The sequence below is a fragment of the Equus caballus genome, chromosome 17 (genome assembly GCF_041296265.1).
Source record: "Equus caballus isolate H_3958 breed thoroughbred chromosome 17, TB-T2T, whole genome shotgun sequence".
NCBI classification, from domain to species: domain Eukaryota; kingdom Metazoa; phylum Chordata; class Mammalia; order Perissodactyla; family Equidae; genus Equus; species Equus caballus.
The window spans coordinates 23,268,915-23,285,491 of NC_091700.1; the positions used below are offsets into that span (position 1 = coordinate 23,268,915).

At 47.5% G+C, this 16,577-nt stretch overlaps 1 protein-coding gene across 1 annotated transcript; it reads right to left on the reverse strand.

Moving 5' to 3' along the window:
• Positions 1–8,540: 8,540 nt before the first annotated feature.
• Positions 8,541–15,114, reverse strand: SHISA2 (shisa family member 2). The gene is made up of 2 exons (XM_001490698.7): positions 13,976–15,114; positions 8,541–10,717 (listed from the first exon to the last, which is right to left on the reverse strand). The coding sequence occupies exons 1-2, from the start codon at positions 14,307–14,309 to the stop codon at positions 10,164–10,166; spliced, it is 888 nt and encodes a 295-aa protein (XP_001490748.1). The 5' UTR covers positions 14,310–15,114; the 3' UTR covers positions 8,541–10,163.
• Positions 15,115–16,577: the final 1,463 nt, after the last annotated feature.

Genomic DNA, 16,577 nt, shown 5'->3' on the forward strand with positions numbered 1-16,577 from the left:
TGAACCTTGAAGACATTATGCCAAGTGAAATAAGCCAAACACAAAAGGACAGATATTGTATGGTTCTATTTATATGACATACCCAGGTATTCACAAAGTCAAAAAGTAGAAGGGTGGTTGCCAGCGGCCGGGTGAAGGGGGTACAGGGCGTTAGTGTTTAATGAGTATAGAGTTCGAGTTTGGGAAGATGAGAAAGTTCCAGAGATGGATGATGGTGATGGTTTACAACAATGTGAATGCACTTGATGCCAGTGAACTGTACACTTAAAAAGAGTTAAAATGCTAAATTTTATGTTATATATATTGTACCATAATAAAAAAAAAAGAACAACAATCAATCATCTCTTTTGCTCATAAATCTGCAATTTGGGGTGGACTCAGCAGGAATGGTCCATCTCTGCTCCATGATGTTGGGACCTCAGCTGGGATGACTTAAATGGCAGGGACTTCCTGGGCATCTCCATCTCTTCATGTTGTCTCAGGGCCTCTCCTTGTACCCTCTTCACGTGGCCTCTCTGCCACGGTGGCTTCGGGGTGGTCAGACTTCTTATGTGGCAGCTCAGCGTCCCTAGAGTGAGGGATCTAAGAGGCAGGAAGTAGAGCTGCCAGGGTCTAAGGCCTGAGTCTGGAAACAGGCATGGCATCACTTCCCAAAATTCTATTGGTGAGAAGCCACAGAGCCCACCCAGCTCCAAGAAGAGGGGACTAACACCCCCACTTCTCCATGAAAGAAGTTTCAAAGAATTTGTGGCTATTTTCATTCTACCACAATGTGATAAGGGAAGCGTGTACAAGGTACTAAGGTGCAGACAAGACAACTCTCTGGGGATTCAGGGAGCCTTTCAGGGAAAAGGAGAAGGTCTCATCCAGGATGAAGTAATTGATGTGAAAACATAAAGTTAAAACATAAAATATTCTACCAATGCATTATCAATGATGGTGACAGTAAATATTGAATTAAGACAAAGTTTTGCAGCTTCTTCCCAATTGCTAAGACGCAGTCAGAGACCTGACTCTCAGCCTATTTAAATTCATTAAGGGACTCTGTGCTACTACCCTGGGAATGCATGTAGCAGGCCCGTTATATAAAGAGATGAGCATGTAGCTCAGGAACCAAGGATCCGGTGGATGATGTCCAAGTGGGGTGCCTCACTCCGTATTCTATTCTATGGCAAATCAAGGCCACCAACGTGCACGAACGCCACCATGTGCAAAGCACTCCAAGGTGAGTGAACTGTAGTCATGAGGTTCTAACATAACCAACTCATTGTCTACTAATCATGGGGGTGGATGTTGGCTGAAATACCATTCATCAAGCACAGTTTTTTCTTATAACCACATTTCTTACAATCACTGAATCAAATGAGGTTCTGATACTTCTCAATAAATGATTGCTGAATAAATATCGATCCTTAGATAGTCACCAAGGAGTCGTTCTGTTCCAATACAACTTTCATTAGATATAAAATTTCTTAAAACTAAAACTAATATACTGTACTGGTTAGAAAAAGAAGAAAGAGAAAACTCATTACTAATAAAAGCTAGAAAAAAATCCACTCCAGAGATCACTCTCGGTCTTTCGATTTATTATTGGGAGAAATTGTTTTAAGATGGCTCTGGTGATTTCAAACTTTTGATATCCTCACTTAGCTCTGTTGGGCCAAATATTTGGAGTTAACCTGCAACTAAAACCTAGATAGAAGCAGCAGATATCATCCTCACAAAGGTCACCAGAAGAAGTGTCCGAGAATAAAGCAAATAGCACTAACATTCCTATTCTATCTCAGGCATTGTTAACTGAATGGCTGTTTGAAAATTTTTGTAATCAAAGAAAAATCTGTGTGTTGCTCCACATAATGCCTAGTTATCTTGGATGCTACATTTAAATAAATATGGTATTGCCTTGGTCTAAGGATACCTCTTATTAAATTCCTTTGGAAATAGTTAAAATTTTTATATCCAAATATTTTTCCACCTCTGCAAATATTAACTACATGCATACTGTAGGCAGGCATTGTACTTGGTGCCGAGGAGTCATTTAGAGTTGAAGTCTTGGTTTCTACCCTCAAGGGACTCACCATCTAAGGGGACATGTTCACAAATACAGTACCAGGCAGCATGACGTAAGGGTACAAGCAAGTGCTATGGGAACGGAGAACAAAGAGGAATTACGCCCAGTGTCTGTGAAAGGAGCAGAGAGCAGCAGGGTCCCCTACCTAAGCTCTACTCCAAGTTCCTGTGGACGGATTTCCAAGGATTACTGGATAACATTACAACAGAGGAACAACAAACGGATCCCAGTAGAATGTGGCTAGGTGAGGTTTTAAAGATGGTTTAAAATTTAACCAAAAACCCGTACCACTTACATACAAGCAGAGCCCCTGGAAAGCAGCCTACAGAAGCAATACCCTGTTAGGAGAGAGCTGTGGTGGCAGGCACTGTCCTATTATGTTACTTAATCTGCACCACTGCCCATGTGTAGATGTGACCGTGAGGCCCACTTTAACCCACTGAAGCTCAGAGGTCTCTGAAATGGTCCACACTTGTCAGGGATGGAAGACAGATTTGAATCTGACTCTCAGCTCCTCCAACGTCTGTACTGTACCTTAAAAATGGAGAAGCCTGCCAGGTCCCCACCAATGCAAGTGCCCAGGGAATGCTGTTAAACTCAACTCTGATGGCGCATTTGGTTCTTATTTTTGCCTTAAAATGGGACGAATGAACTACTTTGTTCGATCACTGACTTTATATAGAGTCATAGTGAGTAGATTAATACATTTGCAACATACACGTCAGAAAGAGGAGGAAACTCCAGAGAGCCATTCGAGCCACAAGGCATAGCCTCAGCTTGAAGGATGCCAATTACTGACTTCCAATCCCACCGAGTGATGCTGAGGTGGGACTGCAAAGCCCCTTTCCCTTTGCCTGCTGGCCACGGGCTGGGTTCCGCCAACAGGGGCACTGGAGGGAGACTGCCAGGCTGGAGGAGCAGAAGGGCAAGGTCCTGTCTGTCCACTGCCCAGTCAGTATCCACAGTCGCAGCCTTCACCCCGGCAGCAGTTGGTACCAGTTGCCGGCTTTTTGTGGCGTTCCCAGAATCAGCCTCATTGCATCTCCCTGGGCAACACTCAGCAAGTGCCCCTCTCTGCTCATGGCAGGGCCTTTCCTTCAAGCTTCTAGATGCTAATAGCCCCAACTTCTCCCCTTTGTTCCTTTGGCCTTAGGGGTAGTAACTGCTGGGGGCAGTTACTAGCTCTGTGTTGCCGCTGTGTCTCCTTTTGCTGTTTCAGGTCTCTAACACCTGTTTGCCCAATTCCTCATACAAATTCGCTCTTAAAAATAACTGGTGTGGGGGTCAGCCCCATGGCATAATGGTTAAGTTCTGCGCAGCCTGCTTCAGCAGCCTGAGTTTGCGGGTTCAGATCCTGGGCGCAGACCTACACCATTCATCAGCCATGCTGTGGTGGCGTCCCACATATAAAGTGGAGGAGGATTGGCACAGATGTCAGCTCAGGGCTAATCTTCCTCAGCAAAACAATAAATAAAAAACAGTGTGACAATGACCTTGTCTCCTAACACAAATGCACATATATCCTATGACATAGCAATTGTACTCCTGGAATTCCACCCAAGAGAACCGAGTGCTTCTCTTCACCAAAAGGCATGTTTAAAAATGTTCCTAACAGGGGCTGGCCCCGTGGCCGAGTGGTTAAGTTTGCGCGCTCCGCTGCAGGCGGCCCAGTGTTTCGTTGGTTCGAATCCTGGGCGCGGACATGGCACTACTCATCAGACCACGCTGAGGCGGCATCCCACATGCCACAACTAGAAGGACCCACAACGAAGAATGTACAACTATGTACCGGGGGGCTTTGGGGAGAAAAAAAAGGAAAAAAAAATAAAATCTTTAAAAAAAAAAAAAAAAAAAATGTTCCTAACAGCATTATTCCTAAGAGCACCAAACGGAAAACAACCCAAATGCCCCTCAACAGGAGAGTGGATAAATAATTATGGCATATCCATAAGATGGAATACTACACAGCAATGAAAACAAACTCCTGCTCCATTTAACATTGGTCATAACACTGAGTGAAAGAAGCCAGACACAAAAGGGTCCATGCTGTGTGATTCCATTGACATGAAGTTCAAAACCAGGTAACGCTAATCTGTGGTGCCAGACATCAGAGGAGCACTTACCTTGAAGGGAGCTGTCAACTGGATTCTTTCTATCTTGTGATCTGGACATTTGAGATGTGTGTGCTCTACTGTGTGGAGGCTAAAATTCAGTAGAAAATTAAAATAACATGATTCAGTCTATGTTCCTGACTGAACCCTGAGTGGCTCAGAGAGATGCCAAGTGGCAGGCTAGAAATGCTCGGTAGGAATAGCCAAACCTAGCAGAGACCTGGGGATGAGAGAAGCTGTGTATTTGCAAAGCAACAGTGCAGAGAAATAAGACAGGCCGGTGAGGGCATTACCAAGAGCAGTATTCATTCAAGGGTCAGAGAAACCAATTCTATACAAGTCTCCCAGGCAACTAAAAACACAAGGAATTTAGACCCAGGTAAAACTGACGAGTTACTGAAACAAGAAATAGGGAAAATCTCCTAAGCTAGTTCTCTTATAAGGAACTATATATATTTACATATTTTGTCAATATAAATTATGTACTTCTTTATATTGGGTAGGTTAAAAATATCTGAAAAGAAGTTAAATTATATGTGTATTATGAAAACCCATTGGATGCCACTAACACCATGCTATATTGTTTCCTTTGTCCCCATACCTAGCCTAGGAGGTGGGTGTTGCTAACCCCCTTTTACAGAGAGCACGCTGAGGTTCCAAGACAGAAAGGCTCACGTTGAAAGCCACACCGTAAGCGGTAGAAATGGGTTCTAACTTGGGTCCATCCAACTCCAGAGGAGCTTCGACAGAACCAGTTACAACCGAGACGGGAGAAGCTGAGCACTGAAACAAACTCCAGTTTTAAAAAATCGGCCAAGAAATAAGATGAGAGTCTTGGACGAGATAGCCTCATATAATAAGTTGTTTCTGTTTCAAATTTTCCTGTGATCATTCTGTACACATATGTATACACACATGTGGTGATTTTATATACATGTTACAGATGGCAATCACTCTTCTACAGCTGTTATGTCTACTGAGTAAATACTGTCTTGTGTAACCCATGATTTTTCTAAATGGAAAGACCTACACTTCAAGATGGTTGAAATTAAGAGGCAAGTTTTATGTTTAAAGTCAATCTTAAGGCTGCCATCATAAACTTTTTACCCCTTTTATCATCTCTCATTTAAAAGTTTTTTTAAGAAGCATTAATTTTGAATTCCTTGCTCTTGATTTGAGTTTAGGTCCTTCAATTTGGGGTATAAATGTAGAAGGCATTCTGAAGATTTCACTGTGAAAAGCGGAATGACCCTCACAACCAACTGCCCACATAAAACTTGGTAATTTTATTACAAAGCGATTCTGTCATGGTGCTCTGGGGTTACAGCTAATAGTCAAAAATAGCTAACATCTTAGACAGGTGGAACTGCTTTTCTAGGGTTTAATTCTTCCATTTTTCAGTGATAAATGATTCTATGCAGAAGAACAGAGGGTAGAGGCCTGCAATGGAAATCAACACACTCACACACATAGACCTGCTGTAATTTTCAGGGAAACAGTTGGTAATTTCTAATTCTTTGTCATCTTTCACTTACCCGACCCCTGAAAGGCACTTGAATCACAATAACATTTCATGTTTTCAATTAAAAAATTTTTTCAGAAGGCAAAGAAATTTCTACGTAAGTATTTTGGAATGAATGGGCTGAATGAAAATAGCTGATCTCCGGTTCTGAAAAAAAAAAAAGGGAGAGAGAAAGAGGGAGCCGGTGGCAGGATGGAGATGTCCTCCGGGCTCCACATCTAAGCAAGGAGAAGAAAAGGCGGATTAAGGTTGAGTGATGAGGACTGGTCTTCTCATTTGTATGCATGATTTATTCCTCCTTGCAATATTTAGGCTGCTCCTTGTAAAAACGCAAAAAGTTGAGCACAAAGGGCATGCCTGCCCCAGTGGCCAGGTCCAGACCCACTCCCAGCTCCCAGGCTCCGCTCTGGGCAGGCCCCAGGAGTCCACACACCCCCCAGTCTTTTTAAAGCTACTGCCACCACCCACTCTGTGCTTCAAGGTTCCTCCACTCGAGTTTGCTCCCCCGGACGCTTTGGTTTTTTTCTCCTGCTCAAAAAGCAAGGGAAATAAGCAAAATGGGGAAGTGATCACATTTTTTAAAATCCTAGAAAGTTCACTTAGCCATGAGTGCTGATATATCTACTTAGCGGTCACACAGCAAGTCCAGTATGGTAGGCAGATGGCTGGGGTGCTTGTTCTCCATCCTAACGACTGACAGGGTCCTTGGAGAATCTGGGGAGAATCTCATTTCCGACTGAGAGTCTGCCTGTTGGAACCCTCTCCCCAGATTCCAAGGAGCTCCCCATGCTCATAGCGTGAGTGGAGGTCTGCACTGGACAGTGCAGTAAAATACGGACTACGTATTTTCATGCTGCAATTCTGACTGACTGGAGGAAGAGCAGGCTAAATTAACGAGACATCTCAATTCCAGAGGCCATTAAAAAGAAACATTCCTTTTAGGCATTTAGGAAGCTCAAGCAACTAAAAGCAAGTGTGTGTTCATTAATTTAATTGCTTCAATGAATCACTGAGGATATGTGTTGTCAAGAGCCGTAAATTATAAGCAAAAGATCACTGTGAATTTGCAGGAAACAGAGACAAAGACTCTGAGATAAAGGGGACTAAATGTGAGAGCTCTGACTAGGTTGGGGCCAAAGCGAGACGAGAACGTAGTGTTCCACCAAACTCCTTCCGATCACAACTTTTAGCCCAATTTAAACTTCTCTCCCGTGTCCGGTCCACTTGTATCTGCCCTGACTCTCCCCGGCAGCTTCGTTCTAACGAAGGAAATGCTTCTGAAGGGAACCTAAATCCCAATTTGGTTAAAAACAAAACATGGAGAAAACGTCAGCCACAGAATTCAGAAAGTAAAACTGTGCAATCTGGAAAAGATGAGCTCAAAGTAAATTTAATGGACTAGTTCATTCATCGAGCCTCTGAGAACATAAACCAGAAATGGAAGGCTAGCTTTAAGGTGAGTATTGCGGAGCAAACATGCTAAACCAAACCGCATTTGCCCTAACGGTCTTCTCTCCGTTTTGGATGTTGATATTATTGTTAAATTTTAACTTTTCCAGCAGCAGCCGCAATGATAGGAGTTGCTTAGTTTCCGGCTCTTAAATGGAGACAAAGAGCCAGTTGATTTCTTCTTCCTTGCACTCAAGGGGCCTGACTTTATTTCCTACACACAGGGATACAGAATTCTCCTGGAACCATCATGAACCAACCCTTGAGGTTTAGATATAGAAGAAAATGTGCCGCAGCAAACTATTTTTTCTATCTGTAAGCCCCCCTTTTTTTCCCAACAGACTTAGGTATTTCACTGTATAGGTTCTGATTTCACAACAGTAAGACAGGTATACTTGACAGGTATTTGAACTTTTTTACTTTTTCAGCTAAATTTCTCCAGTTTTTACCAAAATTGAAAAGGTCTGAGGTTGCTTCCAATGATGTTATATTTTTGGAAAGACTAAGTACCATTCACTAAGTGAAAAACCCATTTCATTTATTAAGGTGCACTCTTGCTTGAATCATGATATTTAATTACCACATAGAAAAGAAGGAAAAGTTAGACAATCTTATTATAAGAGAAGCAAGCACTCTCCATCCCTCTGTTTAAAAAAGGTTGTCAGGAAAGTTGCAGGACTCCCGTACTGTGTAAGGATGAACTAGATTAGGGAGTGGCCAAATCTGGACCACAGCCTGGTTTTTACAGCCCTCAAGGTTAGAATGGGCTTTACATTTTGAAATGGTTGGGGAAAAAAATCAAAAGTAGAATATTTTGTGACATGTGGAAATTGTATGACATTCCAGTTTCAGTGTCCATCAAAAAGGTTTTCCTGGACCACAGCCCTGCTCGTTTGTTGGTGTATCTTCGACGGCTGCTTCTGTGATGCGACAGCAGCACTGAGTAGTTGATAGAGACCACATGGCCTGCAAAGCCTAAAATATTTGCTCCGTGGCTCTTAACCAAAAAAAAAGTTTGCCAATCCCTAGACTGGGTGATCTTTAAGGTCCCTTTCACCTCCACATTTCCAGGAATTTTTCTTCCTTAGATAAGCCGAATCTTCCATCAAAGGCAATGCACGGAACACACATTCACTGATATAATAATCTCCAAAAAACTGTTTCTTTTGTGTTGTCAACATTTCCTATGGAACAATGTAAAGTAATACTGTCTGACTCACAGAACACGCACACTAAGTTCCCAGATATTAATTACTTTTAAAGGCAAGCTCTGGGTTCTAGAAAGCAGTATTTTAAATTTTTCGCAATTTTATTCTATTGACAAGTTTAACAGACCATCTGAAAAATTACCAAGCAGAATGAAAATGAAAAAACCCAACTCCCCTAGGAATTTATACATAAAATATTTATTAATAAGTAAAATCATTTTCCCCTGCCTTTGGTTATTAAAAAATTTTGATTTGAGTATCTTTGTTGAGACCAATTGCTAACAATGATTTTACAGTATTCAGCCATGAGACAGAGAGAGAGATAAATAGGGTAGCTCGACAGGTGATAGACAGATGGATGATAAACTATAGATAAAGATATAAATGTGTTAAAGACCATATCTTACAATGGTTTAATTACAAATCTTGGTTTTGCTAGAAGTTGGAAATCCATTTGCACATAACCTCATTTCTTATAAGTAAACAATATACAAATAAATTCACTTGAATTTCCTAATTCAGAACATTGGTAATGAATATAGCACTTGTTGAGAACTAAGAGAGGAAAACAAGAACCAGTTTTGTGGGGGAAGAAAGGCAATATCTCTTTCAAAAGCTTTTCTCGACTTAACAGTCCTTAGTGCCTGAAAAATACGCCATTTTGATAACGAGATTTGCAAAGTAAATCATATTGGTGGTTTAAATTTCATCCTAAATCTTAGATTATGGCTTAGAAGCTATACTAAGTATCTTTGTAAAGGATTTCTTTGAGGTTTTGTAGGGGAAACAAGAAAACGTTTGAGCAGATCTGGGCAGAAATGCTGATCTTCCTTTATGACAATTACCTGCACTCGGTACTACACAAAAATGGGGATCTGACGACCAAAGGGGACGAGATGCCAAGCCGGACCACACGGTAAAATTAAAAGTAACTTGGAGAAAGCAGGTGATAGTTTATGATTTCAATATAAAAAACATGTAATTACTTCTCAGATGTCACTGTGAAGTCAGAAAATTAGATGATCCCACCAAGAAGGGGATGAATGGTTTTATTGTCACACCACCCACTACTTCAAGATGAAATAATCCCCGAGTTCTGAAATGTCATTGCTTAAGCAACTAGACAATTTCCTCCAGCCTCTTTTTAATGTAGAAAATCACTTTGTAATAAGACCTCTACACAGGGTAAAAAAGCACAAAATAGACTCAAAAAATCACAAAGTAGACAAAATATATATATCTTTTTACAATGAAACTAAGATGCGCCTGTGAAACACTGAGATCAATGACTAACCTCAGACTTCAAGCTGGATTTCCTTTTATAATAATTGTGTTCTTTATGTCTTCCCCTAAACCTCGAATGCTTATTAAAAAACTTACCCAGGTAAAAAGGCGAGAACAGGTATTCTGATCCGGTACCGTAAACAACAAAAAAGAAATAATAATAATAACGATATAATAAAAACCCTTAATCTACCTGTTTACAAAATTCTTTTGACAGCCATACCTCAAGGGCACTTAAGGGCTCAAGCATTTGTCACACAACCGTCAGCAACAACACAGCCATCTCCAGGTGATGCTTTTTTCCATCATAAATCAATCATGCACTGGGATGAAACATATCCAGAAATGCTAATTCAGAGAGAGACATTTTCATACAGTTAGGGAGCAAATAAAACCATCCAAAAGAACCGTGCCATAAACACCACCAACATGCGAAGACTTCCACTTGAGAATCCTTCCAAAGGCCACGGCCTCCCTGTCTTCCTCCGTCTCGTAAAGGAACCCACCGGCACCTTGTGTTACACGGTCACAGCCGGGTACATCTTCTGTTCACTGTTAGTGTGGGGGAAGGGGGCCTGGATTTGCCTGTAGCCCGTCTGCAGGCCGTCCATGAAAGGCGGCACAGGCGTCATGGGCACTGAGTCATGCTGCACTGTGTACCCCACATATGGGGGATGCAGGTACTGCCCTTGATGGGGCACAATTTGGGTGGCCTGCTGACAGTTCAGCACAGAGAAATTCGTGGGCATGTTGACATATACGTTGTTCATGGTGCCCTCGGGCAAGCAACAGTTGGTCTGTGACCTTGTTGGGGGCGCCCGGGCCCCAGAGTTGGCACTGGAGCTGGAGCTGGCCGCTGTGCTGGACTGACGGGAGGACGACCCTCGGGAGGTGCTGGCGCTGGGGATCATGGGGATGGTCTCCATCAGGCGGTTCCCTCCCGGGGCCCGGCTCTGCTGGGGCTCCTGCTTAGGCCGGAGACATCTGCAGCAACAGGCCGCCACGAGGGATCCCAAGATGATGAAGGCGACAAACACGGACCCAACGATGAGGAACGGCACGTAGATGGGGACTGAAGGATGAAAACAGAACATTATGGTTGACTGTGAGAATGCAGTAAAAATCGGTGATTGGCAGCGGAGACGCATAACTGAGCAACACTGATCCCAAGAATTGAAAGACCTAGGCCAAGCGGGTTTGCATACTAACTAGCAGCCCATGAGATGCACTGTCCTTTATCAAGAGCTCAGGAAAGGCAGTAGGGTACCACAGGCATGATGGAGCAGTCCCCCCAAAGCAAAACTGTTCATACTTACAGCTACACTCACCAGCTGCAACACTGATTGAGGCAAATATCCAATTTAGCAAAAATATCAGTTTAATGTTTTAAGACTGTTCTAAAATTCCTACAATAACTGAACTGCCCAAACTTAAGTCTGCCCCAACAGATAGTTGTAGGATCTGCATAGAATTCAGTTTTAATTATTTAAACGACTTTTTTCCCCAGAAAGTTGTTAATATTTCTTGCAAACTTCTTTTACCATTTTTTAGCAAATTCTCTTTTCATAGGCAAATAAATAAAAAACTTAGGTCAGACTCTAGCCACGACCATTTCCAAAAACAGTCTGTAAGACACAGACATCCAAGAAGGGTGAAAAAAACCCCACCCAACCTTGTCTGGCTGAAGGCTGGGCCTGTGGTGGTGGGCCTAGCATGTGCCACTGGATGGCGGGACATGAAGTGACTCTTGCGGAGGGAAGTTATTCCAGGCAGCAGATCAGGATGAAACAACACACCAAGGAGAACAAATGTTGGGAGCAAAAAGACATCTGTTCCAGGAAGAGCACCCACAGTGAGCCAAGGAGGCACCCAGGAAAGACCAGGGTGGCTGAGATGGTGCAGTTATGCCCGGAGTTATGACACAGGATTCTGCGTGAAGACCTACGCAGAAAGCCTGCAGAGCACAAAGCAACGGGCATCACATTTAACAAGTGTGGTTTACCCTGAAAAATAAAAACTTTACTGAAATTAGTAGTGAGCTCCATTTTAAAATTATTTTACATAAACCTTTTGGGAGCCATGGGGCTAGCACTACAGGGCTTTCAGAAGCTACACACACCGGCCGATGGGGGCAGAGAATCAGGAGGGAGGCCCTGCAGAATGCCTGGAACCACCTCTGTGAAATTTCACCCTGTGTTACCAAGAACCTACGTTTTTTGCTGTGTTCCTGCCGATCTTCTTGACTACGTGATTGGAAAACATGAGGACAGGGACCAGGTTTTGCTGGTCCCGGCAAAGCACAGCGCCAGCGCAGGGGTGCGGGGCAGCGCTTCCGGGAGGAGCCCAGTCCTCCCACACCTCGGATCGGACGCACGAAACACCCTCGGTCTGTCCGCTGGGTCAGCCGCCTTTCGGATCACGCTTCTTTTGACGGCTCTGGGACTCCTGGAGTCAGGAGCATCAGAATACAGTGCCACATGGAGTCACGGAGAAATAACGTCTCATAAGTAAGACGAACATTGTAAGTATTTAAGCAAAGGCTGACATCTGAAGGTTTCCGGAGCCGTTCAGGGGGAACAGAGTAAATCCCAGATTGACTCGGCGCGCTCGCTGCGCAGGCTGCGCACAGCTGGCTCTGCCAGCCGGTGGTCTCATCGCGCGCCCTCCTCAGGCCAATGCCGGCGGAGGGGAGCAGACGACTCTGGGCTTTCCCTTACGCATGCTATAAATATTTCATTCTAGAAATGAGCATGGCAGCCCCGACTATGTTATCGATAAGTAACAAATGATGGTAAAAAAGTACTCCAAACGCTACAGCAGAAACTAGCTGAAAGGAGGCTGAGTCCACAGAATGAGTTCTCGGGAGGAAGGAGTGTTCTGCCCCCAGGATTTTTAACTGGAGGCGTGAACAACGGCACAGGGTACAGGAGGCAGCGCTCGGCCAAGCCCCGGCAGTGCCCAGCGGTAACCGCAGAAGAGCAGGGAGAGGAACAGAACTTTTAGGAAAAGAGATTTAAAAGCAGAGTGAAGAAGGCATCCATGCAGTTCACACGGCGTCACGAGAAGTCAGCTGCCTACTGATCTGCCCAAAGTCAACGCAACTTTTTAGACCATTCAGGCACCCAGCTCCGCAGACGCATCAAGATAGCAATTCTGCCTCGGGCTCACTTCTCACGGCTTTACTGACAGCCACACACCCTGCAAGGCTGAGCTCGCATTTTAGGAAGGCCCCTTTTCTGGAATTACCCGGTCTTCCTCTCTCAGATTCAAGGCAGTGGAACAATGGGAGGAGCCTGGCTAATAAAATGCCTGACTGCAAAGGGGAGGTCACTGAGAGGAGCTGCCCCTACCAGGGCCCGGGGACAGCGCCGCCAACACAGACGCCACCCAGCGCCAACGCTCAGGCAGACCAAACTCCGGGCTCAGGGTGCTGGTAAAGTCCTCTCCCTGACATAAGCAGTCACAGAAAAGAGAGGAGATGCCCCCTCTGTGACATGTTTGCCCTTTGACCTCTACCCCTAAAAGTGAACTAAATCTTCCCTCCCAAACACACACACATTGGTGTAGGGCCTCGAGGCAGCCAGTCTGGGAGGTACGTGCAGAGGGGAGGAAGTGGAACCTATCAAATTCCTCTCCGGATTTGTTTATTTTTCTAACTCTAGCGATGGCAATTTGAAAAAATAAAAAAGGTAATTAAAAAACATTAAAGCCACAAAAAGCAAGGTTGGGCACCGCTATGATATCACACCAACCAAGTCTGACGTAGTAAGAACTGTCCAGAAACCAGAGTGGCCCCGGACGCGGCAGGGGACAGTGCAGCCACGCGTACGGGAGCATAAGAATGCCCCGTGGTCCCGTAAAGCGCCTCACCCAGGACAAAGTCCTGAGGAGCTGCCTTCCTTCTGAGGAGCCTTCAGGCAGAAATCCTGCCAGCCCCCTTCTGATGGAGCGCCCCACCGTTTCCTTGGTGCTCCCAAGACAGTAACCTTACTAGAAGTTAGACCTATGGAGACAGGAGACCTGGGAGGGGGCAGAGGCCCCTGGAGAAGAGGAATGTGGGGCTGTCTGCGACCCACACTAGCTTAGACGTGTGGAGAATCCAAGCCTAGAGAATCCTCGGAAAATCCATGCCAAGTCACTCTTTAGCTGACAGATGGGGAAACTGAGGCCCAGGGCAGTGAATTGGTGCCCCACCTCGCACAACCACCTCCTGGTCCCAGATCCTTTTCTGAAATGTCAGTGCTCCTAATTCCCTTCCCATCTCCAAGCTCCCAGGTCAGTGCAAAGCCAACCCTCCTGCCCCTTTCGCGCTCGACCTGGCCCACCCTACCTGCCGAGCCGTCGGGGCTGTCTTTGTCCGCTCGGCCAGGCTCGCCGGCGCCCTGCTGGCGGTCGTTGTCGCAGCCGCCCTGGTCCAGGCGCGCCTCGGCGCTGGAGCAGCAGTAGCGCAACGCGCAGCTGCCGCAGCAGATGGTGGCGTCGCCGCCGTCAAAGCGCTCGGGGCACTGGAAGCCGATGCGCCAGACGCCCTGCGCGTCCAGCCAGCCGTGGCAGTACTCGCCGCTGGCCCGCGCCCCCGCCGCCAGCAGCGCGGCCAGCAGCAGCTGCAGGAGGGAAGCGGCGTTCCGAGGGGAGGCGGCGGGCGAGCGGCGTCCGCCCCACATGGCACCACCCTGGGCGCGGGCGGCGCGTCTCAGAGGGCGCAGCGCGATTCCCGGGAAGCAGGGGCCCGGGCGACCCTGGTCTCAGCGGGGCGGAGGCAGGGACCTCTTCGCTGAGTGTCCCTTCCGCGGCGCTCTCCGCGCGGGCCTCTGCCCTCTGCCACGACGTCTGGGAGCCGACGACGCCGGGCTGCGGGGTCGGGGGCTCCTAAGCCATCCCCTCCCTCAGCCGGGTGGCCCGGTCCCGGTAGGGGCTGTCTTGAGAGTGGGCACTCGCTGATGGAACTCTCTGGGCGCAGAGTCAAAGGGCCCCCGAGGCTGCCGTCCTACAGCCCCTGGAGGCTTCACCCGCGACAAGACCCTCCCGGTGCATCCCCGAGGGGACGCTCACTCCAGTCGGAAGGCGGCTGGGCACGTCGCTGTGCACCCGGAGCCAGGTGGCTGCCGCAGAGTTTAAGCCTCGGGGTCCCGCACACGAGTCGGGGCGCGTCTCCTCTCCTTTATTCCCCTCTCGGGCGGCGAGAAGGGGCCACGAAGGCGGGCAGCAGGCGCAGGGCTCCAGGCAGCAAGTGCAGCGGCCGGCCGCGCTCAGCCTTCTCAGCTCCGAAGTCGGTCCGCATGGCTCCGGCCGCGCCGCCGGGGCAGGCGTCCCAGGTGCAGCCCCAGCGCTCCCCTCCGCGGGACCGACGGGCAGTGCTCCCAGCGCACGCTGCCGGCCAGGACGCGCGCGAGGGTCCGGCGCTCCCCGCCGCAGTCCCGGGAGCCTGCCCGGCTGGCGGCGGCCGCGGCTGCTGCTGGGCGCGGGTCCAGGTGGGCGGCTCGCCCCCGGCTCCCCTCCTCCGCCTCTCCGGCTGCAGCTGGCTCCCACGGGCGCCGGGCAGCCTCGGCCGGCTCTCCGTCTCCCCTGGCCGCTGCGCCGTCGGGAGGTGCGCCCCGAAGGGAGCCTCCCACGTGAGTTTCAGTCCTCCGGGCTACTGAAGACGCCGAGCGCCGCAGCCGCCCGCACCCCTCTGCGCCCGGCCCCCGGCCAGCTCCGACTCGGCGGGGCGCGGCGCTGCGCGGCGCTCTTATTAGAGGCCGGCGGCTCCTCGGGCGCGCATGCGCGCTGCGCGGGCTTCCCTCCGCCCCTGGAAGCCCCAGGACGCCGCCAGCCCTTCACCTTCCGACTGCGGCGGGGAAGAACCCGCGTGGCTGCGGGCCGTGGGCTGCCGGCTGGAGCGGGCGGGGGAGAAAACAGAACCTAAAGAATCTAGGCCTTGCTAACACAATGACAACAATCATGATCATAAAAGCAAACGAAACTTGCTTATTGAAGATCTTTAGCATTCAAAATTCTGTTTGATTCTCAAAACTTCCCAAAAAAGGATTATAATTACTTTCCATTTTACAGACCAGGAAGTTGCCGCTCAGATTAACTGTCTCTCTCGGTTTTCAGCATCTGCTGTCCTGGCCACCGCTGGGCACTGGCCCAGCCGAGAAAGAACTCGGCTGTTTGTGGCAGGGTTCGCGCGCCTGGGGCTGCGTCTTGGGGGCTCCAGGATTCTACAGTGTGGAATGAAGAGAGTTCGGCAAAGACCACAGGTCTGGCCACTGTCTGGGTGAACTGTGTCGCTTTTTTTCTTTCTATATTTGGGCGTGGCGATTTATTGGATTCAAGCAGAAAGGTGCCGCCGTTCACCATTTGGCCTTAGTGGTGTAGACAGCTGCAGTCAGGAAGAAAACAAGGTTCAGACAGACCAGAAACTCGGCTTTGATGAAGGAGAAATTAATAGCCTCTCTCTTGCGGAAGCTGGAGCAACAGGTGCTGATGCTATTAAAGCAGCAGTGATTATTTTTCAAGGGACTGCTGACCCTTCCAATAGGGTCTGGGAGTCAGCTGACCTGAATTCTAGGCCCAGCCCTGCCAGTAAAGAATCATTGCGTTTTGTTGGCCTCCGTTGCTTCATTTTTAAAGCGGAGCATAGGATGGATGGCCACTAAGGTCCCTTCCAAGTCCACGACTATAGAACACAAGGCGATTTTCTTCACAGCGAAGACGTGCTGTTCAGGCACTCACTGGGCACTTGGGTATGCCTGGTAAATGGACGGACTCCGACCCTGTGGATATCCTTCCACTCACCCCCACAAAGTCAGGTGAAAGGGAAAAACCCACCCTCCTCCCTGGCAACGAGTCCTTCTTCTCACTAAACCTCTCTCAAGCATTGCACTTCGTTTCAGTGCTATTTTGTTGTAATTTTTAGTGACATAAAATTACGTATTTTAAATGCACCA

Excerpts from the sequence above, each read along its gene's own strand:
- SHISA2 (XM_001490698.7), bottom strand. The coding sequence starts at position 14,309 with ATGTGGGGCGGACGCCGCTCGCCCGCCGCCTCCCCTCGGAACGCCGCT. Across the intron at positions 10,718-13,975 it reads CAGCCCCGACGGCTCGGCAG|TCCCCATCTACGTGCCGTTC; the intron begins GTAGGGTGGGCC and ends TTCATCCTTCAG.